The following is a 23,806-nucleotide window of genomic DNA, read 5'->3' as shown; positions in this document are numbered from 1 at the left end:
TAAATAATTGAATGTGATCATTTTGTGGATAATAATGCGAAACAATTCATGGAGGTAAAAGATTTCTATTGCAACATACAATTTCTTATACATAGATATATATAGATATATACATATATATAGAAAGAGAATATATAATTAATAGAATATAAATATCGCTACTATATATATATATAATTCAATATCTATTTTCGTGAAGAAATACTAAAAATGCAGAAAAATACATCTTTTTACGTTAATATAAAAATTTTATAACTTCTCAGTATTTGATTCAAAACTCCCGACTGAATTACTTCTATCGATAAAATATCTTATCATTTCTTCTTTGTTCTAAACATCAACATAACGTCATGGTGACCAATTATTCGACATTTCGCACGACTATAGGCGCGGCAAGAATAAAAGATATGAATAAGCAGAAGTAGAACATAAAATCTATAAAGAATATTTGTGCTCTACTTTGAATTCTGTGTCTGTCTGTCTGTCTCTCTCTCTCTCTCTCTCTCTCTCTCTCTCTCTCTCTCTCTCTCTCTCTCTCTCTCTCTCTCTCTCTCTCTCTCTCTCTCTCTCTCTCTCTCTCTCTCTCTCTCTCTCTCTCTCTCTCTCTTGGCACCAATAACTTGCATCAATCAATAATTAACTTCACTGCATGCAGTTAATTATTGATTGATGCAAGTTCAAAGCAATATCACTTACATAGCACTGATATTTATATAATTTGAATTCTTTTTGTACACTTGTCAATAAAAATTATTAAATAACGCGTAAAAAAATACAACAAAATCATATTGTTAACATTTCAATGAGTCTCAAAAAATTGTCTCCTGCATATTCATAATTGCAAATGGATAGAATGATTTGTTGAAAGGAAAAGTGAGATGAACAAGTTTTGTTTGTTTATCATGATGTTGATTAATATAAATGCGATGAGACTAACATGTACATGATGTGTATGATAAATGTCTAAAAATTGCAGTCTTCCGATAATTATTTTGATATATCCAATTATTGCATGGTAGTTATACGCATGGTTCGACATAATTACCCGGGAATAATCCTGTTATTCCATCCATCACTCCTTCCCACCATCCGTCGTCATTCTTCTTGAGCACGTAAATCACAGAACTCTCTTGAAAACTTAGCTCGTCCTCTTTATCCGCATAATAATCATAAATGGCCACCACTACAATTACGATATTTTTTATCATAAATAACTGATACATATTACGTATTATATTACACATCAAACAGCCTGATATTGTAACTTAAATAAAATAAATATAACTTTAATCATGAATAAGGAATGTAGAAACTCCACCTTTCTCGATATAATTTTTTGGCACCCATCCGGGCAGATCTTCCTCATCCGGTACAATCGGCATTATAGCACCAGAGGACGGCGTCGGTCTTCCAAATTGTGGATGTTCATCCTGTTCCGGTGGTGGAGGCGGTGGCAAAGGCGGACTATTCGCGCCACTGCTACGACTAATCTGATGCGATAGTCTGTGTGGTAGAGTGTGATGTCCAGTGTATTCCGTCATGTCGCCACCTAATCCAACCAAGGGCGAGGGTGGAGCTGATGATGAGAAATTATAATACATTAAACAATGAAACATATGAATTACATAGTATACACATATATTGATATTATGTTATTAATATCAATCGTTATTAATATTATTTGTTACTTACGAGGCATATTATTATGCTGTTCCTGCGCATAGCCCGCGGTAACACTAGGCGGTGCTGGTGGTGGCGTCTGAGGATGACTCTGCAGAGGATGTACCGTTCCCACTTGTGGTCCAGTATGCTGATTGATGGTATTAGTATGCGCGTTATGATTGTTGTGGCTCGCGTGGGAGGTGTGAGCATACAATGGCAGAGTGCTATATCCTGGGCCGCGATCTCGTCTAGGATGGCCGAGTGGATAGTTGGGCGCGTAATGACTAGGAACTTGTGGTGGGGCTACTGCTGGTGGAGTCCTATACTCGCGCGATCCTTTACTCAACGTCCCTATACAAAGATTTATAATATTATTCACTGTACCTTTAATTCGTACGATATACACTTAACACATTGAATGTAACAAGTAGAATGGTGTAACACTTAGAAGCTGAAAGAAAAAAGACACACATGCGAGCAAAAAGCTGTAAATACCTTAGCGAAATGATTAATTTTTTTTATAACCGCAACTGAAAAAGTACACCTTTACAAGTTTGTGTAGCACTCGTACCATTTCTAACACTTATGCAGGGTGTCCCAGAGCGTTCTGGGACACCCTATATATACAGAATGTTTGATAATTTGTAGTGCAATTGCAAATTATCTTTATAAATAATAAGAGGAGAAAAAATCTTATTTTTCTATTTGTAGCAGAAATTAAAACTTGTATCATTGTATCAAACATTCTGTACACATTCTGTATATGTATATATGTAATTCTTACCAGTTCTCACTGTCTGAGGTGGTGTAGGTGGTTTAGTGGTAGGAGCAGGTCCTACCATAGCAGCACCTAAGCCTGAACCTGTAGAAGCAGCACCTAAACTTTGAACACTGCCCTGACTACCACCTCTCTGCTTGCTTCGTGGTGTACCGCAGCTACGTACACCATGTCCAATATCATCTAAGATTGTATAATCAATGCTCTTTCTGACATATTTAATTGGTTTTTCAGGATTTGCGGGAGCGATAATTTTGTACTGACGAGTCGTCATTTTGTTGGCTGTCAAGACGCCGATTTCTCTTCTGGCAACCTTCTCTTTGTGTATCATAACTGTCTGAGCAATGTGATTCATCTGACTTTCCATTTCAGCAAGTTGTGACGTTTGCAAGTCTAACAGTTGAAGAAAATTGTAAGCCAGAGTATTTATTTGATATGCAACACTGGCTAAAGATTGCGTGGTGTAGTTTTTAGTTTCCTCCAGTGCAATTCTCTTGTTTTCCGCTTGAAAGTAGTTTGCCTCGCAATATTCAGCCACTCTCTCCAAATTGGTATGACTATCGGCCAGATTGTTCCTTCCCTCTGGAATTTCATGTCGCAGAAGTGCCGCCAATTCAGCCATGACTTCAGAATCACTACCAACTCCTGATGATACGCAATAGGAACCTGATCCTTCTTACAAACAATATAAAACAAATTTTATATATACATATGAAAAATTAATACATAATACATACATATAAACTTATATATATGTATATATTCACATGCATGTAGAATATTATTATTTTTAATCATTTATAATAAAGCACGCAGAAATAATAATTTAAATGAAATAAAGACAAGCATACGTATATAAAATAATATTAAAATAATATTTTTATCAATATAAATAATTATTCTATGTTTTTATAAAGTAAGATTACTTTCGTTTTTTGAGATGGATGCAAAAGGATATGTTAATTTCTATCAATTAGTATACTTGCCAGTCTCTTCGCACGAAGAAACGAAGAGAATCGAAGCGAAAAATTAGATTATGACAGGGGCGGCGTCTGAAGGGATACGGGAAACAAAATGGAGACCGATAGAGGTGATCAGAGGGATAGAGTAATGGATAGAGTGATGAATATAGAGCTATCTTCTCGCGTGATTTTACGTACAAAATGATTTAGAGAGATAAAGAAAATCAACTAACGGTACTCAGCCATATTGCAACTACCAGCTACTACACAGCCTCATTAATTCATAATTACCGAAACTCCCGAAATTTATTTACACATATAAAAAGAGAGTGAGGAAGAGTAAAATGGCTGCGACGCTTGCGCTTATTGCGATATATCGCGATATCGATAATCGATATCGTCAAGTTTGCCCTTCAATTTCTTAGTTTATATATAACTTCTATAATTAGAGAGATATTATTAATTATTAATAGGAGCCTTTCAGCGAGAAACACATAATGTCACACGATTGTCAAGTAGAGAAATTTTCGGAAATTAAAAACTTGATTATATTTGATCAATTGCATCGCATTGTGTCTATATTTTTGTTTTCTCGCTTCCAAAAAATAAAAAAATAAGTGTTAATAAATTTTAGTTTATTATACATACCTTCAGACATCGCGCCACAGAAAATGACAATCTTTTTTTCGATTATTGATAAAAATATCACTGCTCAATCGCTGATTTTTTCTTCAATTTATAAATATGTATTCTTATTAAAATATTTTCACATACATATGTACATGATACACTGTGCCACACATATTCTTGATAAGAAAATTTTTCGAAAACGTCTTCAGAGAGAGAAAGCAAGAGAGAAAGAGAAAACTTCCCTCTCGCTTCGCCGTGCTGCACACCGTTGGACGGTGGAGGGGAGACTGGCGCGCGCAGCTGTTTCCCCCACTTCGCGCCCGCTTACTTGTCACGTGACCCGTGTCACGTGACGCGCCGCATACCAGCGCCGTCTGGAGGTCAAAGTCGATTCAAAGTCGCACGCAGCACGGATTGAGACGCATTTTCTCTCTCTCGCCACATATAAGTATTGAAACATTTTTTAATTAAAGCAGTATTGTGTGATAACATTAAACGCATTGAAGCATGCGAAGTGCGATTATAAAGCATAACGCGTAGAATACTTTGATCAAAGCAATATTACGACTCGTAAGCAAGAAGCATATGGTTTCGCATCGCGTGCAACGATGAGAGATATTCCGTGTTATATTTTAACTGTATGTACGACGATCCTTTTATATTACATTTCTTTCCGAAGAATGCATTATCAATTTATACATATATATATATATGTATATATAATGCATTTTCACGAAATGATCAATATCGACGTCACAAACTTTTTGCACACACACACACATATATTTCTTTCCGCGATATAAAGAAATAGAAATTATTATTTCAATTGATGTAAATAATATAAAATTATTATAAATAACGTATATACATATATATTTTTTATTTAATTAATAATAAATTATGTTTATTATTTTTAATCGCACACACTTTGACATATTTGACACATAACCACTTTTGACATCTGTCAAATGTCAAACAGTATAAAATATAAAATTAAAAAATTTTTTAATTGAATAAAATAAAATATAAAATAAAAATTCACTATAAAAAATTGAATGTTCCCTCCAAATAATCAACAGTCATGACGTGCGCGAATATGTAGAGTCGGAGCATGCCGGCCGAATGTGCCTGGACACTCGTGCAAGTTCACGTGTGTAAATAAAGCGTTTTCGTTGGCCGAGCATAGACAGACATAATACCTACAATTAATCGTAAATACATCGCAGTTTCGTCTTCGTTACATTTCCGTACGCGAAACTATTTTACGAGAAGTGCGTGAATTTTTCTCTTCCACAATTATTTTTTATTATCCTTCCGATAATCTTAATTCCGCGCATTCGCGTTCGTATCTACCTGCCTGCGTCGCAGAGGCAAGAGGTCCAAGCCCTATATCGTCACGTCGCATATACGCCGTATTTAGGGAAACCAAAGGGACCTAAAAATCGAAGCCGGTGCAACCTCGGTAAGTACGATCTTTCAGGTCGCAGATGCGCTCAAATGCACCTTATTGCGTCGAAATAGAGTCGCAAGTTTCCATCATCGCCTGTTAATCATCGCGAATTATTCTCATTTTTGAAATCCAATCCAACCATCTCGAGAGACTTCAATTTTGGTCTGGTCCACCTGGTAATCAATCATTCGCGATAGCTTTCGATGGCCCTTCTAGCTAGTTAAAAAATAAATTTTTTTACAGATGACAGAATGTCCTCTGAACAGCTGAGCCAGGTAATCGAAGCCGGGAAACAGTTCGCGAAATAATTTCGGCGTCTTAAGATACATCTGGAAGAGACTGCGATTGTGTAAGGACGACGGATTCAGAGATTTTGAAGATCGATTGTTAGAAAATCTATATCTTGCGAAAATGGATAATCTGCTGAAGCAGCTGGAGACGTTGAAGATTAGAGGCGATTTCTGCGAGGACAATTCGTGGACACCGTGTATAGATCTGATTCAGAGGAGTTTTGCACCGCAGAGAACAGTAGGGACGGAACGTCCTTGCGAGGAGAAGGACTTCAAGGAGTACAGGCTCGTTGTAGAAAGAAACCTGCGTAACATTAGGTCTATGTTGCAGCACATCTCCAACAGTTGTAGGGAGAAGCATTTACAGCTGTGCAATGCTACAGGGATGGTTAAAACGTTTGGCATGAATTTGTTATTGCTTATCGGTGAGCACAACGAAAGAAATATTTGGAATACAGCTGAATGCGTCTCTATTTCCAAAGAATTACTCGCTGGCTTCTGCGATCTTTACTCCTATCAAAACGTTTCTCAGTTTTTGTTAGAGGATGGGAATTTGGTTAATCTGTTGTTGATGCTAAGACCTAAATTATTAAAGGATACCTGGAAAACTTATCCATCAGCTGTGACATGTTACAGATGGATTTTACAAGAAGCTGAGGTGAGTCTAGCTTTTTTCTATTTTGAAGTTTTGTATATTATTAGATCATTGGTACATTCTGCTTGTTTATATTCTTCCATAGAAACCAACTTTATTTAATCATATCGGAGATGTTTTGCCAACTACACTAATCATTCTTGATGACTACTTTCCTGACAATGTAGTAATAGGTTTGGAATGTATATACCAAATTATACAGCATTCTTACATGGTAATTATTAAAAACAAGAGTTTACTTTTATTCAGCATTTTAATATATACGTGTATTTATTTACTTGATAAAATATTTTAGAAAAAAGGACTTATAGATACTGGCTATGCTAAAGCAGTCTATCACACTTTGGAACTTTTATCCCGTCAGAAAGAAGTAAGATACATTATTCCTTTGTATTCCTGTATGGCTAGTCTTTTAGCTACTATTGAACATTGGGATAATACTATAAATCTATTTGAGGTGAGCTTAACAAGTATTTTATAAGTATATAGTTCATTAGGAATTCAATATAAAGTATCATCGCAACTTTTTTCCACAGTGGACGACACGCGATGACGTTCTTTCCACGTTAATAGACAATATGGAATTTGAGCAGAATATCGAATTACGACATGCATACATGTCGAGTTTACCTCAACTCATTACAAATATAGGCTGTGCCAAATGGTGCGAAGCGCTTACTCGCGTCCTCGCCGAATACTGTGAACATCATACAGATTTAAGGACATTGAAAGCAACGTTGGAGGTATGATACACTTTAAAACATGCTAAAGACCACAGACCAATATTCATCTTCCGATCTTATTTTTAAGATCGTCTTAAGTGTGATGTCTTGGGTCGTCTTAAGATTCCATTCAATTAAGGATGTATGGGAGACATCTAAAAATGGTACAAAATTTATATAAAAATTATATAGATTGCTTCTTAAAGCTACTGTTAACATTTGGCTTTTAATTCACTCATTTAAAAGTTATTGCAATTTAAATTTCTGCTAGTTTTACACATCTTATAAAAATTCGTTACTCTGATTGACTATATTACGTTAAAAATATCGAAAAAATAGTACCATGTATTTTAAATTTTTTACATGTATAATTGGAACTTTGGAACAATGTTGCAAAATTATATTTACATTTACTAAACCATTTAGAAGAAAATAATAATTTTTTGAAATTCAGACTTTTTTCCGATTTCTGAGGATTCGGTTATGTCAACGCTGAAAACAGCTAAAAGTTAGAATATTAAACTATAAAATTCTGTAAAATGAATCAATTTTCTATAAGATGAATAGCGTTGATACTTTTTTGTCTCCGATTATATTTCCCATATATTCTTAATCAAATGGCTACACAGTATCTCAAGATCGTACTTAAGACGATCTTAAATATAAGATCGAACTATGAAGACAATCATAGCATGAAACAAGTAATACACATTTTTTCATCCTACTTAGACCGCAAAGACGTTCCTCTTAATGTTTCGTCTGCGAGTGGCAGCCCACTGTACTCCGCTTTACACTGCGTTCTTGAAGCTGCATTTTGATCTGACGGAGACACCGGTGTTCGATCGAGCGATCATGCAGAATCTGGAGGATTGTATCTGCATGCTGTATCATCTGTCGCCGAACGTAGGCTATACAGTAATGAACGACGATCGAATGCGTTCGGTACTCAGCAGTAACTTGCCGGTCGTGTGTCAGGAAGGTGATATCAAGTATTTTGAATAATTTAATTGTAACGTGGATGCAATCGCGTATTTGTATATACAGTGTATTCTATCTTATGATGTATGAATGCTTTTCTGATAGAATTATTTTACTCTCTTGTGTAAAACTTACATAATAATAGATGTAAACGCAATAGGTACTTAGATATTTTATTTATGATGTAAAAAAATCAATATATCGATTATTTGTAAACATTTTTGTTACAATATATTCAATTCTTTGCGAGTTATACGTGAACGAAAATCGAATTGGAAAAGACGTGTATATTTTACATGTGTATTTAGCATAAGATAAACAAAAACTTTTCTATACACACATACACATTTCTGTTTTATGTATATTTATTTTATATATATATACACTAGATATATACACATTTTTTTCTGATTTGAATTACAGATTAGTTTTTGAATAACTGAAATATCTGAATAGTATATGTGTTTATATAACAATTTGAATTTAATAACTATTATAATATTGACTCTTTACATTCAGAAAACAATGAAATAATTGGAAGTAATAATATTGTCTCTGTATAGCTGCTATATTATAAATATTATAGAGAAACATAGTATTAAATGGATTATCTTAAAATCTTAAAAAAACAATACAGAATTGATTCATTATTTTTCTTGCATAAATCTTTTTTGTACAAGGAATAAAAAATGTAATTTTTTATTTTAAAGACTTATACGTTACATTCATGTTTCAAATCTTTGTATGCTATGCCAATATATGCATTGTATTGTGTATATTAAAAATATCCATTTCAAAAGTTTCCTGAATGTAAGTCAAGTCAAAGGTCAAGAAAGATATAAGTATCGAGTAAAATACAGATAATTGTTGTTTTCAATTCCACTTTATACATTATTATTTCATGAAACAGAGAAAAATTTTTGGAAATTATTCTTCATTAGTAATTTGCATCAAATATTTCATAATAACACTTATCAATGCGTTAAATATATAAGAAATAAAAATGATTATCAATTTAAAGCAGATGAAAACATGTTATTATGGTTTGAGTACTAAGTAAAATTTATAGTATTAACTTCGAATACGAGAAGATAAAACTACGTAAAAATATCTGGCGGTCATTATCTGCTTGCGTTTAAAGGAGGAGATATCAAGTCGAGGTCCTTGGCATCTCATAATCTCTATTTTCCGGTTGTGTTGAATTTTATATCTCGAGTATATGTGAATATATACAAACAGACTGGTAAGTTTTGCTTTATTCAGTATCTATCACTCGTTCGACCATGTCGCCGCTTCTGCTTGTGATATTTGTGTTACTTGCAGTGTATAAATTATACAGATTCGTTTACGACAAGCCACCAAATTCACCTCCAGGTAAGCTAAAGATGTTAAATTTACATTTGTTTCATACTTAATTATAATATTTGTCAGTCACAAAATTAAAATCGAATAATGGATACTTTTTAATTTCTTTTGTTATATTTACATTTAACGAATATTTTTATAATACAAATAGAATATTGTTCAACGATATCTATTATATTTATCAGATATGTAGGTACATATTATGATATAGATTTTTATTTATAATAATGTTCTCTGATATAAGGTCTCATCAGGATTCCAATAGGAGGATCTTATTGGCTGTTCTTATGGAGAAACTACAAATACGTACATTTAGCTATGGAGTATTACGCGAAAAAGCTAAATTCAAAGCTTTACAGCTGCTATATGGGCGATTATTTTGCAGTGATTGCGAATGATTATGTTAACGTAAAGGAGATACTCTCGAAGGAGGAGTACGACGGTCGAATCACAGACGCGGATTTTATAAAAGATCGAGCTTTCAAAAAGAAGCTAGGTAATACTAGTTATTCATTCATTTGTTTATTTTCTAAATTAAGACATTTATGGCATAAAGAAAATTTTCTTTTCTTCTATTCTCTTTTCTTTCAATATACCGGAAACACTTAGATAATTAAAACGTTAATATATGTTAATATATATTGTATAATATATATATATGTATATATTAAATTGAAAAAAATATATATTATACATATAGTTAATATATTATATATATTAAATAGATTTGTTTTATATATAAAAGCGTGTCAGGTCATATATAAATAATACTGTAAAATTTTGTAGGTGTATTTTTCATCGATGGCCCACAATGGCAAGAACAGAGGAGATTTGCTCTCCGTCATATGCGCGATTTTGGATTTGGTCGACGTCAGGAGAAACTCGAGAGCGAAATCATGGATGAGATGACCCTATTCATGGACATCCTGAAAAACGGACCCATTTATGACGGAGAAAAAGTACGATATCGTTCTAAGAGATGAAATTATAATCATAAAAATCATTATTCCAATTAAGAGAATTTTGATTTGGCAGGAAATAATAAAGGGAAATCTGGCTCTCTTCCCGGACGTTTTGTACGCGTCATCAGCAAATAATATATGGAACGTGATGTTCGGTCACAGATTCGATAGAAGCGAGCACGATATTTCACGGCATCTCTGTCGTTCTGCCTTAATATTTCAAAGAGCAAACGATCCGTCTGGCGGGGCACTTTTTCAACGACCGTTCTTGAAATACTTCGGCAATATGTTCGGCTATAAGAATCATATAAAAGGAAATTACGCGATAGTAGATGTTATCAAGGTATAGATGAGTCTTTTATTAAACAAATATAATTATATGAAGTTTAATCTTTATTTAAATAAGCAATTAAATTTCGTTATATAATCTAACAGACCTCAGAACTTTTTGTATTAAACTGAAAAAACAATGTGAGGGAAATTATATATATTTATTTAATCTGAAATTTATTATCTAATCATGCTATATTAGCATTTATTAGATATGAGATAGTTATAAAACATATATCTAGCAATTTTATTAAACTTAAACTGTTTCGATATTACTAAAATAGTTACATATACAATTTATATAAACTGCGTATAAAACAAATAGAAAAATATCTGTATCGTTTTAATACGATCACATATTTTATAACTTTATAGGAAGGTCTGGAGCGTCAAAAAGCTACTCTCAGCGAAAACGTCGATCGAGGATTCATCGATATATATTTGAAAAAATTAAATGAAGATGATAAGTCACCTTATTTTACGGAAGAGCAACTGATCATTTTACTGGTCGATGTTATGTTTCCTGCTTTCTCCGCAGTACCAAGTGTTATTACCCACGCTATTAAGCACTTGATGCACAATCCCAAAGTTATGAAGAAAGTCCAGGATGAAATAGATAACGTCGTTGGAACCGGCCGACTCGTTTCATGGGAGGATAGAGCAAAGTGAGTCAATGCTTTTACGCACAAAGATCATTTATCTTCATTCTCGAATAGATTACATTTTGATAATTAGCCAATCTTTTATCACAACTCTTATCACATATACTGAACTAATTTCTAGACAATTTATCACATGTAACTGAAAATATATGACACGGATTTGATATGATAAAAAGTAACTATATACAAGTGTGTTTATCGCTAAATTATAATGTAGTTTTCTTCCTTTGGTCAATAAGAGAAAGACGTAATACAATTTATCAATTTTTTTACTAAAATAAGAGAAGCACAACTTGTTTCAAAATTAACCAAATATAATAATTAAATTAAATAAAAGAAAAGGAATATATTCTTTGTACAAGATAAAAATAAAAGATATTAAATATAATAGAATACGCCGTTTCAATTTATATGACAATTTTCATGATAAAATTATTATTGTTATTTACAGAGATTTTATATTAGTAGGTGGTTTTGATTCTGATTAAGCTCCTCGCAAATATATGATATATTTTCTTTTGTTTCAGTCTACCCTACACGGAAGCGACAATTCGAGAATCTATGAGAATCGAGACACTTGCTCCGCTTGGCGTAATTCACAGATCCGTGAAAAAAACCACATTAGGAGGGTACGAAATACCGGCGAACATACCGGTTGTCACCAATTTAGCGGCGATGAATAATGATCCTGACATGTGGGGCGATCCCGAAAATTTTAGGCCAGAAAGATTTTTGAAAGAAGATGGGCAATTAGGCAAAGATTTATCGCTCCCCTTTGGGTTTGGTGAGTCGATATGTGATATCTTGAAAAAAATTCAACTGAGTTTTCTATGTAAAAAGTACATTATTTTGAATTTTTAAAGATAATAATACTAATATAAAATTTTAAAGATAATACTAATAAAAAATAATTAAATCTGCTTCTGGTGTTTATAGGCCGTCGATTATGCGCGGGAGAAACTTATGCTAGATTTAATATCTTCCAATCGATAGCTCTCTTGATGCAAAACTTCAACTTCTTTTTCGTTGAGGGTGAACCGTCGAGTCTCGAAGACAAGGTACCTGGTTTAATCATCAGTCCTAAAGAGTTATGGATACGCTTAGAATTACGTTAATTTCCGTTTTTCCAATATTCAAAATAGATAAAGTGCAAGTATGTATAAAAGTATCTTCATATTTCGCGTAAAAATTGGGATAAAACTTTTGAACACAATTAACGACTAGCTTTATATTCTAAATCATGTCCGTATTTGTGTGACGTATGTATGTATTAGTCTTAACGTAATTCTAGCGTATCTATATGTGTGTGTGCGTTTCTGCGCGCGCTTATAACAATTTGAAGATTATTATGTGTGTATGATATTAGTTGCTTTAGGAAGAAATTATATAAAATATAAAATATATTATTATATAATCTTATTATTAAATAATCTTATTATTATATAATATATAAAATATTGTCTGTGTAAAGCTACTATACATACAAATATATAAAGAGATGAATATTGAATGGAATAATTTATCTTAGAAGAAAAAATGTCGAATTTTATTACCTTTTTTGTGCAACTCTTATCTCTGTTTTTTTTGTATAATTCTGCATTAGTAAAAAGGTGCATTTTATATTGTACACATTTCATATAATTATTTATACTACATATATGTATATTTAATATCATTTTCTTGGATATTACAAAGTTAAAGTTCAATTAAGATAAGTATTAAACGTCTAGAAAAAATTGTTACATCACTTATTTACAACTTCACTTACAAGAGACGAAGTACAGAGAGTTAGTGCTCGCGTTTTTATCTAACAACAGTGTTTATTCGTACTTTCAACTATATATACTTCGAAGATTACGGACAACTATCTGATACTTCCACCTGGTATTTAAAGAAAAAATAATGAATTAAGGACAATTTGTACATTTGACAGCCTATAATCTTTCATTTTCCGCTTTGCAATTTCAACCGCATTTTTTAAAAAATAGATAAAGAATTTAGTATCTGTCGCTCGTTCAACTATGTCTCCATTCTTGATTGTGATACTTGCGCTTCTCGTCGTATACAAATTATATAGATTTGCTTACGATAAACCGCCCAATACACCTCCAGGTAAGCTAATATTAAATTTGCATATATTTGATAAACTTAATCATTCAATAATTTCGATTTTTTTCAATAAAGTCTCCAATAATAAATACTGGGTACTATTTTCTCTTATAAATATTATACATATATATTGATCATTAATATAAATTATTTACTATTAGATAAAAAACCTTCATATACTATATTATAAATATATATATTTCATATTACATTTACATTTAACAATCACTACCTTTATTGTACAAATAGAATTCTGCATAACGAGATCTATCTCTATAATTATTGTTTTGACCTTTGACCATACTCCTTTTACGACGTAGGTCTTATCAGAATTCCAATAGGAGGATCTTATTGGCTGTTCTTATGGAGAAACTACAAATACGTACATTTAGCTATGGAGTATTACGCGAAAAAGCTAAATTCAAAGCTTTACAGCTGCTATATGGGCGATTATTTTGCAGTGATTGCGAATGATTATGCTAACGTAAAGGAGATACTCTCGAAGGAGGAGTACGACGGTCGAATCACAGACGCGGATTTTATAAAAGATCGAGCTTTCAAAAAGAAGCTAGGTAATACTAGTTATTCATTCATTTGTTTATTTTCTAAATTAAGACATTTATGGCATAAAGAAAATTTTCTTTTCTTCTATTCTCTTTTCTTTCAATATACCGGAAACACTTAGATAATTAAAACGTTAATATATGTTAATATATATTGTATAATATATATATGTATATATTAAATTGAAAAAAATATATATTATACATATAGTTAATATATTATATATATTAAATAGATTTGTTTTATATATAAAAGCGTGTCAGGTCATATATAAATAATACTGTAAAATTTTGTAGGTGTATTTTTCATCGATGGCCCACAATGGCAAGAACAGAGGAGATTTGCTCTCCGTCATATGCGCGACTTTGGATTCGGTCGACGCCAGGAGAAGTTCGAGAGGGAAATTATGGATGAGATGACCCTATTCATGGACATCCTGAAAAACGGACCCATTTATGACGGAGAAAAGGTACGATCGTTGTAAGAGATGAAATCATAATCATAAAAATCATTATTCCAATTAAGAGAATTTTGATTTGGCAGGAAATAATAAAGGGAAATCTGGCTCTCTTCCCGGACGTTTTGTACGCGTCATCAGCAAATAATATATGGAACGTGATGTTCGGTCACAGATTCGATAGAAGCGAGCACGATATTTCACGGCATCTCTGTCGTTCTGCCTTAATGTTTCAAAGAGCAAATGATCCATCTGGTGGGGCACTTTTTCAACGACCGTTCTTGAAATACTTCGGCAATATGTTCGGTTATAAGAATCATATAAAAGGAAATTACGCGATAGTAGATGTTGTCAAGGTAAGAATCTTTTATGAAACGAATACAATTACACATAACATAAAATCCAAATTAACTGAAAAAGATCCGCTTAAAATGTTATATACATTTTCAAAGTTTCATGCTTAAAATAATTATACTCAGAACTTTTTTTATATTAAATTAAAAAAGTAAAGGTATATGTGTGAGTCAACTTACTTTTTTCTATTTAGTAAAGTTAATTTATTCTATATTTAATATAGAATAAATCTTATATCTACTTCTTGTAGCAACTTCAGTAATACATTTAAATTATACATTTTGATTTTATAGAAAGGTCTGGAGCGTCAAAGAGCTACTCTTAGCGAAAACGTTGATCGAGGATTCGCCGATAAGTATCTGAAAAAACTAAACGAAGATGATAAGTCACCTTATTTTACGGAGGAGCAAATGATCATTTTGATAGTCGATATGATATTCCCCGCTTTGTCCGCATTACCAACTACTATTACCCACGCTATTAAGCACTTGATGCACAATCCCAAAGTTATGAAAAAAGTCCAGGATGAAATAGACAGTGTTGTTGGAACTGGCCGATTCGTCACATGGGAGGACAGAATAAAGTGAGTGTACTGTAATACACAAGGTCATGGATCTTCATTCTCGAATATATTACATTTTGATAATTAGCCAATCTTTTATCACAATTCTTATCACATAGACTAAACTAATTTTTAAACAACTTATCATATGTAACTAAATATGTATGTCACGGATTTGATATGATAAAAAGTATAAATACACAAGTGTGTTTATTGCTAAATTATAATGTAGTTTTTTTCCTTTGGTCAATAAAAGAAAGATGTAATACAATTTGTCAATTTTTTTACTAAAATAAGAGAAGCACAACTTGTTTCATAATTAACCAAATCTAATCATTAAATTAAATAAAAGAAAAGTAATATATTCTTCATACAAGATAAAAATAAAAGATATTAAATATAATAAAACACATTAACCGTTTCAATTTATATGACAATTTTCATGATAAAATTATTATTGTCATTTACAGAGATTTTATATTAGTAGGTAATTTTGATTGTGATTAAGCTGCTCGCAACTATATGATATTCTCCTTTTATTTCAGTCTGCCCTACATGGAAGCGACAATCCGAGAATCTATGAGATTCGAGACACTTGCTCCGCTTAGCGTAATTCACAGATCCGTGAAGAAAACCATATTAGGAGGATACGAGATACCGGCGAACACACCGGTTGTCACCAATTTAGCGGCGATGCATAATGATCCTGACATGTGGGGCGATCCCGAAAACTTTAGGCCGGAAAGATTTTTGAAAGAAGATGGACAATTAGGCAAAGATTTATCGCTCCCCTTCGGTTTTGGTGAGTCGATGTGATATCTTGAAAAAAATTCAACTGAGTTTCCTATGTAAAAAGTACATCATTTTGAATTTTTAAAGATAATAATACTAATATAAAATTTTAAAGATAATACTAATAAAAAATAATTAAATCTGCTTCTGGTGTTTATAGGCCGTCGATTATGCGCGGGAGAAACTTATGCTAGATTTAATATCTTCCAATCGATAGCTCTCTTGGTACAGAATTTTAACTTCTTTTTTGTTGAGGGTGAGCCATCAGAGCTCGAGGACAAGGTAAATGGTTTCATCATTTCTCCCAAAGAATTATGGATACGCTTAGAATTACGTTGATTTTTATTTTAATATTCGATTTAGATGAAAATATATATATGCAAGTATAGATGTATATATATATATATATATATATGTGTGTGTGTGTGTGTATACACACACATCCATACTTGCATATATATATTTTTATCTAAATCAAATATTAAAATAAAAATCAACGTAATTTGATGATTTTTATTTTGATATTTTTATCTAAATCATATATTAAAATAAAATCATATATATATATATATATATATATTTATATATATATATATATATAATAATAATTAAAAGTGCAAATTTTTGGTGGAGGAATTTTATAACAAAGATTGTATAAACAAAACTAAAAGAGAACAAAACTAAGAATACTAAAATATAAGATAGTAGAATATAGGATGTAACAGTAAAGTGTAGAAAATGGAAAACTGTATAAAACAATATATGTCATGTTGGATTCAAGTATTACAAATTTATTTCACATGTGAGACAAAAATAATTACAGTGTGCCTTGCTCAAAGCAATCAATGTACGCTCGTAAAGATGCGTATGTTGGAACATTTAGAATACTAGCCATCCTTAGCTCTCACAGAACTTTTCTTTTTCCTCTTGTAATTATAACAAAACTTTGTTTTACATTAAGATTTTATAAACATATATGTTTAAGAACAATGATCATATACAACTAGTGTTACTTTTATGAATTGTGATTCTAAAAAATGTTGAGTCTTGTAAACGTTTCTATCGCATAAAGAAAATATATAATCGGTTTTCGAGATCTCGAAAGTTCGCAATTGCAGTCCAGATTATCGGAAGCATTAAAGTAGATATCTTTTGTGTAGATAATTCACAATGATATAGACTATAGACATTAAATTTCATTGTTAGTAGTAACAGTTCTTGAAATAATTGCTTTCATATATCGTTAATCACGATCAAGAAAAAAAAATAAGATCATATACTTCTTTTATGATTGAACGATCAAATGCAAAACCCGAAATTATTAGCTTTTTATTTGCAGCGTCAATGTTTCGTAAACAGAACAAATGTAGTCCCTTTATTTAATAATTTCGAATGTGACTAATGGCCAGCCAGCTTCACACTTTGCATTGTATGTGTATTTATATAACTAATATGGTATTAATTGCATAGCAATTTTATTATAAAGACAGAATATATATGTATTGTACACAGCTTTTTAAATTGGAACTACATATTGTAATTAATTACAAACATGATACATGTTGTATCGATTGTTCACATAAACAAATCTCACATCTTGATATAAAAATCAAGATGCCGTGAGTATAAATCTATTCGCGATAATTCGGGCAACGTTTTTAAATTCACTTTCGGATTGTTCATTCGAATGTGTAAATATATGTACAGAGAAATGCATTTAGACCTGAATGTCTCTATAATTCATAATTAAAATTCAATAATGTATGTATGAATATTTTCTTATCATACATAGCTCTTGCATGTGTATGTATATATATATATATATATATATATATATATATATATATATATATATATATATATATATATACACACAATCAAATCACGTATTTTCCTGGACATTCATGATTTGCCACAACATAACATTTCAACTTATCGAGAGCATAACTTTATTCTCTATGTACCAAAACGTATAATCCAAGACATGCTAATACTGCATATTTAAACTTAGGATATTCGTTCATATATATAGTGACCATGCCAACATACGGTAGAAAGCCTCTTGCTCGACCGACCACATCTTTATGTGTCAACCAGAGTTGACCAGGCGCGTACAAGCCTCGGTCGTCCACAGAATTGTTGTCACCTTTTGTGAGGAACTTGACTGTATTATTTTGGTCGCCCCTGGAAATTTGACGTTTTTTATTTTCACATTACATTACCGATATATTTGTATTTCACATATAAAGCTTACTTTTCATGAAGCTTAAGTACTCTGTGTACAATAGGTATATCCCTCCCCTCGACTTTGAAAACAACGATCTCGCCCACTCTTACCGGTTCATCTTGATAATTAGTGAGGAAGAGCAAATCGCCTCTGTGAAACGCAGGCTCCATGCTACCACTGTTAAAAATTAATACATATCAAATATTAGATTTTATCCTACAGATATTCTCTTTACAAGTTTATGTAATCACCCTAATAATCCTCATAATTATCTTAATACAACATAATGTTTGCTGCTATTATACCAATCATTTCTACATAAAAACTTAAAATATTTCTACATGATAAAACACATGTATTATGCTGTTAATGGAAGTAAACAAGTAGTAGATTACAAATCAGTAAATTTTCAGCGATAAAAGACAAATTAAAAATTAATGTCAGATGTTCTCTTTACAAGTTTATGTAATCATCCTAATACGCAGTATAACGTTTGCTGCTATCGTACCAATCATTTCTACATAGAAACTTAAAATATTTTTCTACACGATAAGACACATGTATTATGCTGCTAATGGAAGTAAACAAGTAGTCGATTACAAATTGGCAAATTTTCAGCGATAAAAGACAAATTAAAAATTAATGTCAGATGTTCTCTTTACAAGTTTATGTAATCATCCTAATACGCAGTATAAAGTTTGCTGCTATCGTACCAATCATTTCTACATAGAAACTTAAAATATTTTTCTACACGATAAGACACATGAATTATGCTGTTAACGGAAGTAAACAAGTAGTCGATTACAAATCAGCAAATTTTCAGCGATAAAAGACACATTAAAAATTAATATCAGATACAATATATAGGAAAGCTCTAGGTTAAATCAGTCCATTCTTATACCTCAGTACCACCACGATAGGACTCTCGCTACCGGTGACGACCATCAGACCCTTCCATATCATCAGGGCGGACGAGACTATCATCCCAAAGCTCAGTACTTGATACAGAAACTAAAAATTAAAGAGCATTGATATATAGCCACCATATGCGAGCTCCGGACGAGCGCGGTAACGAAGGTGTCGTCGAAGGAAAAAACTTACCTGGCGTTTATTCATACGCCGCACATCGTCGAATATCGATTGCAACATGATGACGAGAGGGATTTCCGGGGGCTCGACGACGACAGAAGAGAGTATTTCTCCAGTTTCGTTGATTCGAACACAACCGGCAACCAAGTCGTCTATCGCAGATTACATGTAAATGTGTCTACCATTGGCACCAAGTTTCGCTGTCGCCGCTATTACCACGTCACGTAAACAATGAACGGAGGGAACTGGAACAGAGAATCGATAGAATCCGCGGAACGGCCGGAGTGGATCAAACTTTGGGTCATAGAAAACGAAACGTGGACATAGAGGAGCCTAGTCGACCAGAAATTTGACAAATCACTGGCCTAGGGTTTTTTAGTTCGACCAATCAGGGACAATTATGACGTCACGATTAAATGTCACTTCTAGGTGCTCGTATGTACCAAATCACAAGTGGAAAAACATTTGTTTATAAATGTTTACAAATGGCTGCGAATATATATATATATATATATATATATATATATATATATATATATATATATTGCGGTGACAGGTGACGGCGTCTCGTAAGTTGATTTGACAGCTGATTGACGTATGGCTTTTCGGACAACGTGACGATTCTCGTATGTATAAAGGAAAAAAATCGCGTTGTATTTCACGCAAAAAATAGATCACTCAACATTAGACGAACACCTTGTTTTGGCTTCTTGGTACCGCATCTAATTCTCCCATTAAAATTCAAGTTAATAGTTCAAGGATGTGGAGAAAGAAAGATTTTTACATTCTGTTCATGCGATTTAAATATTTATTTAAAACCGTGCCATTTGTGCATTATAATAGTACAATAATATGAAATTTTCTACTGTCAGCTATTGGTTCTTAAATTAACGAGCAACTGAAAGATTTTCGAGTACAATATGGAAACACCGGGTCGACGAATACGTAGTAATTTCCTTCCCGGAGTTTCTCGCTTGGCTTTATAGTGAAAATCTCCTTGGTTAGAAGAATACAGTCAGTTGTGTTAGGAGCAGGATAAACCGGTCTACAAGAATGACAAGTTGTAACAAACAAAACAATAATCAAGAAACAGAAATAAATTATAAACAAATGATCCTGAGCAATGGCTGATTCATTACCTTGACATGAATATGTCCAAAAATCTGAAAAAATAATCAGGTAATGTAACTTCCTTTTTTTTTCACTTTTATATATAAATGTATGTAATTTACTATATACTAAGATTTTTTTTATTTGAAAAAGATTTCTCATTAGACTTAATTAAACATGTTGATTATAAAATGACTTACGATGGCTTCATTGAAAGACCAGGATATGCACAATCACTCAATGTAATAGGATATTCGAATGCTCTGCTATGTGAACACACAACGTTTAAATCCCCTAAGCCTAAAACATAAATTTCACTCATAATATTGTTGTTTTCTGTCACATTCTAGTAACTTTCAACATCTAATTCGTTAATTAAATATAACGATTCTTTCTTCTAAATATAATAATTAATTTTACCACAGCCTGGTTGCATCAGTCCACCATTAAATTGAAGATCTAAGTGACCTATAGGTTTCGATATTCCCAGAGTTGATGTATGAAAAATTATTACATGTGTAGCGTCTGACTTGCACAATCTATTTATGCATCTGTTTAATCCAAATAGTGGGTCCGCGGGATCGAGGCCGATGAGACGCGGAATTTTGCCCAAGCCCAAGCTCTGGATATGTTTCGCAGCAAAAGCACTCACATGTGCACCAAGACTATGACCGATAAACGTGATGTTATCCAACAAGATGTTGCACTTCTTGACCAGAGATTCTACGTATCTGAAGAAAAAAATTCGCACATGAATCAAGGACATCGTGTCTTCTTCATTTTACAAAACAGTAATTTTATTATTGAATATTATCCTAATGTTGTACATTAGTTATTAATATTACGTATACATATAATATGACGTCGAATGACGTCAGATTGCTATTTGGGATCAATTAATATATGACTCTGTTTATTATATCTCAATATTTTACATATATAAAAAATAAGTACATACTCTGCCATAAGTTGACCTATCTCACGAGTGTTCTGCACTGCTTGAGGATATTCCATTAATCTCAATATGGGTATTCCATTTCTGCATGCTGCTTCAGACCAATCTAACGAAAATACTGTATAGCCTTGCTATAAAAACAAAAAAAAATATTGAATTTTTTATCTTTACATTATTTTTTCATATGATATATAAGAATAAAATATACAAAATTGTAGATATGTAAAATATCTAAAGCATTGTATAAGTTATTTCACTGATGAGGTATTATTATCTCATCGGTAGTTATTTGTATATTAATAAGTACCTCTATTAATATATTATGCATTTTCTATTTTTTTTGAGATATGTAATATTCATGTAATTTATAGGTATAATATTCACCTGTACAAATCGCTTGGCCAAATTATAACCGCTAGTTGTATTTGCATAGCTAATAAAACCATGGACCAAAAAAACAATGGGCTTCAAAGGATCAAAATTACAGCTTTCTTGTGCGCCGATATCTTCGCCTTCAAGATTAACACTGGAAGAGAAATATGGAAATATATAAACAGCGTGCGGAGAAATGAATTAACGGGACACTTATTGCGCTTTACCTGTTGTATAAAATGATCGACATGTATTTAGGGCCGAAGATACAGGAATCGTTGAATACATTGTTGATAGAGATATCGTTAAAAGAAAACAAGTCTGAAGGATATAAATACACGCATCGTATGAAGAAAGTTACAAATATCGCAGCAACGATTCTCATTATGATAGGAGAAAAGGTATTGCTGAATTTTAAAAAGAAACTGAATCAAGTAATGGATTTCGCGGTATTTTATAGCAAAGTTACTTTCATATATACATATATATATATATATATTCATATATACATATATATATATATATATATATATCAATTTTACAAAAATATTGACACTCGCAACATTATTGGCAACTGTGTAAACTGTTTGGCGAGTGCAGAAACTTCTATGAAAGTGTGTTTTACAATACTGGAATATAGAATGTCAAATAATCAATAAATATTGCCATCGCGTATATATTTCTTCTCTTTGTAATTCGCTTTTATTTTTGACATTATCCGGCAATAAAAATGACGTAGTGCCGCAAATATTTTATAATGATGATCTTGCCCTTGGTATTATATTGCGTGTATTATCGGCCCATTATGCAACACGTGTTACATATTTATACATTTCGTTTACATTAATTTAAGAATCAGATTTTATCGAAAAAGTTTTTATTAGCCATGTTTCGGGGATCATATATATTTTTTACGAAGCCGTAAAATTGTGTCAAGATATGCAGAAATCGTGCGCGACGAAACCTTGTAAGATTTATTGAAATATAGGATGAAACAGTTTGACAGAAATTTATGTTCGTGTAAACATTTATGGAAATAACTATATATAAATTTTCGAATATTTTTTTTTTGTTTTTAAATTTGCGGAGTAATCATTAAAAGTAAATTTAATGTGTAATTCATCATTTCCACTACATGTATTGCAAGAATTATTTTCCCAAAATAATGTATTGATGAATGTATTTTGAATTTTTTTTAGTATAAATATCAATATTAATTCTTGATTTTTTAAGTATTTCTTGATTATTACAATATCGTAAAGAATAATATTAAATATTTTTATATATCTTCATAAATTAAGTAACAATATAAACGGAAAATTTATAAAAAATTTTGAATAGAATGTTTCTGATTCTTCGATTTTATTGTCAAGTGTAGGTATAATTCATTTATTTCCGGTTAGTAAAAATTGTGATGACATTACACAGTTATAATCTAATGACATTACGTAGTTTAAATTTAATTATTTAAATTTTAAATGTAGACAGTTAAATATTTCAATAATATAAACATAATAAAAATAAGTTATGTGTAAAATTGATTACAGAGAGTAGTAAATAAAAGTAGAAATATTTTACGCGCGAGAATTTAAATCTTGTATGTAATGAAACGCATGTTAAAGTCCGTATTAGATTAGACATTAAATATTAAAGATTGGAATTCAACCCATTAGGATAAAAAAATCTTTATTTCAATTTATTCAGTCGATGCTTTTATAACATCAAGAATTTGAGCACAGTCAATTATTACTTTTAATTGATTTATAATT

The 23,806-nt window shown here is 31.8% G+C and overlaps 6 protein-coding genes and 1 long non-coding RNA gene across 17 annotated transcripts; 4 read left to right on the top strand and 3 right to left on the bottom strand.

Moving 5' to 3' along the window:
- Positions 1-45: 45 nt before the first annotated feature.
- Abi (tyrosine kinase Abl) lies at positions 46-4,284 on the bottom strand. 8 transcript variants are annotated; one of them, XM_085484534.1, is made up of 6 exons: positions 4,051-4,284; positions 3,636-3,841; positions 2,447-3,115; positions 1,693-2,013; positions 1,319-1,576; positions 46-1,183 (listed from the first exon to the last, which is right to left on the bottom strand). In XM_085484534.1, the coding sequence occupies exons 2-6, from the start codon at positions 3,646-3,648 to the stop codon at positions 1,020-1,022; spliced, it is 1,425 nt and encodes a 474-aa protein (XP_085340660.1). In that variant the 5' UTR covers positions 3,649-3,841; positions 4,051-4,284; the 3' UTR covers positions 46-1,019. The 8 variants fall into 8 exon arrangements, with proteins under 8 accessions (XP_085340660.1, XP_029170399.2, XP_085340662.1 ...); XM_029314566.2 differs by lacking the exon at positions 3,636-3,841; XM_085484536.1 differs by lacking the exon at positions 3,636-3,841 and having other exon boundaries at positions 2,447-3,112.
- A 138-nt stretch (positions 4,285-4,422) lies between these two features.
- Positions 4,423-8,343, top strand: LOC114939855 (TELO2-interacting protein 2). 3 transcript variants are annotated; one of them, XM_029314466.2, is made up of 6 exons: positions 4,423-4,480; positions 5,726-6,430; positions 6,513-6,641; positions 6,723-6,884; positions 6,964-7,170; positions 7,879-8,343. In XM_029314466.2, exons 2-6 carry the CDS (start codon positions 5,894-5,896, stop codon positions 8,149-8,151), a joined length of 1,308 nt encoding a protein of 435 aa, XP_029170299.2. In that variant the 5' UTR covers positions 4,423-4,480; positions 5,726-5,893; the 3' UTR covers positions 8,152-8,343. The 3 variants fall into 3 exon arrangements, with proteins under 3 accessions (XP_029170299.2, XP_029170154.2, XP_029170222.2); XM_029314321.2 differs by lacking the exon at positions 4,423-4,480 and adding an exon at positions 5,045-5,494; XM_029314389.2 differs by lacking the exon at positions 4,423-4,480 and adding an exon at positions 5,501-5,658.
- A 1,038-nt stretch (positions 8,344-9,381) lies between these two features.
- LOC114939771 (putative cytochrome P450 304a1) lies at positions 9,382-12,956 on the top strand. Its single transcript, XM_029314218.2, has 7 exons — positions 9,382-9,501; positions 9,737-9,988; positions 10,279-10,451; positions 10,528-10,797; positions 11,160-11,449; positions 11,974-12,230; positions 12,383-12,956. Exons 1-7 carry the CDS (start codon positions 9,411-9,413, stop codon positions 12,559-12,561), a joined length of 1,512 nt encoding a protein of 503 aa, XP_029170051.1. The 5' UTR covers positions 9,382-9,410; the 3' UTR covers positions 12,562-12,956.
- Positions 12,957-13,195: 239 nt separating this feature from the next.
- On the top strand, positions 13,196-16,708 carry LOC114939691 (putative cytochrome P450 304a1). The gene is made up of 7 exons (XM_029314124.2): positions 13,196-13,558; positions 13,876-14,127; positions 14,416-14,588; positions 14,663-14,932; positions 15,224-15,513; positions 16,038-16,294; positions 16,445-16,708. The coding sequence occupies exons 1-7, from the start codon at positions 13,468-13,470 to the stop codon at positions 16,621-16,623; spliced, it is 1,512 nt and encodes a 503-aa protein (XP_029169957.1). The 5' UTR covers positions 13,196-13,467; the 3' UTR covers positions 16,624-16,708.
- Positions 16,709-17,054: 346 nt separating this feature from the next.
- Positions 17,055-19,858, bottom strand: twr (signal peptidase complex catalytic subunit SEC11 homolog C twr). Its single transcript, XM_029313874.2, has 4 exons — positions 19,613-19,858; positions 19,413-19,522; positions 18,539-18,688; positions 17,055-18,468 (listed from the first exon to the last, which is right to left on the bottom strand). The coding sequence occupies exons 1-4, from the start codon at positions 19,658-19,660 to the stop codon at positions 18,234-18,236; spliced, it is 543 nt and encodes a 180-aa protein (XP_029169707.1). The 5' UTR covers positions 19,661-19,858; the 3' UTR covers positions 17,055-18,233.
- Positions 19,401-23,046, top strand: LOC114939599 (uncharacterized). 2 transcript variants are annotated; one of them, XR_003821304.2, is made up of 3 exons: positions 19,401-20,226; positions 21,279-21,501; positions 22,037-23,046. It is a non-coding gene; the product is annotated as an uncharacterized LOC114939599 (long non-coding RNA). The 2 variants fall into 2 exon arrangements; XR_003821294.2 differs by lacking the exon at positions 19,401-20,226 and adding an exon at positions 20,233-20,779.
- LOC114939428 (phospholipase A1-like) lies at positions 20,395-22,519 on the bottom strand. Its single transcript, XM_029313768.2, has 7 exons — positions 22,265-22,519; positions 22,050-22,191; positions 21,669-21,796; positions 21,131-21,441; positions 20,911-21,010; positions 20,740-20,763; positions 20,395-20,645 (listed from the first exon to the last, which is right to left on the bottom strand). The coding sequence occupies exons 1-7, from the start codon at positions 22,420-22,422 to the stop codon at positions 20,483-20,485; spliced, it is 1,026 nt and encodes a 341-aa protein (XP_029169601.1). The 5' UTR covers positions 22,423-22,519; the 3' UTR covers positions 20,395-20,482.
- Positions 23,047-23,806: the final 760 nt, after the last annotated feature.

Source organism: Nylanderia fulva, unplaced genomic scaffold (genome assembly GCF_048542155.1).
Source record: "Nylanderia fulva isolate GAGA-0341 unplaced genomic scaffold, ASM4854215v1 Scaffold3, whole genome shotgun sequence".
NCBI classification, from domain to species: Eukaryota; Metazoa; Arthropoda; class Insecta; order Hymenoptera; family Formicidae; genus Nylanderia; species Nylanderia fulva.
This window is presented reverse-complemented; position numbering and strand designations above follow the sequence as displayed.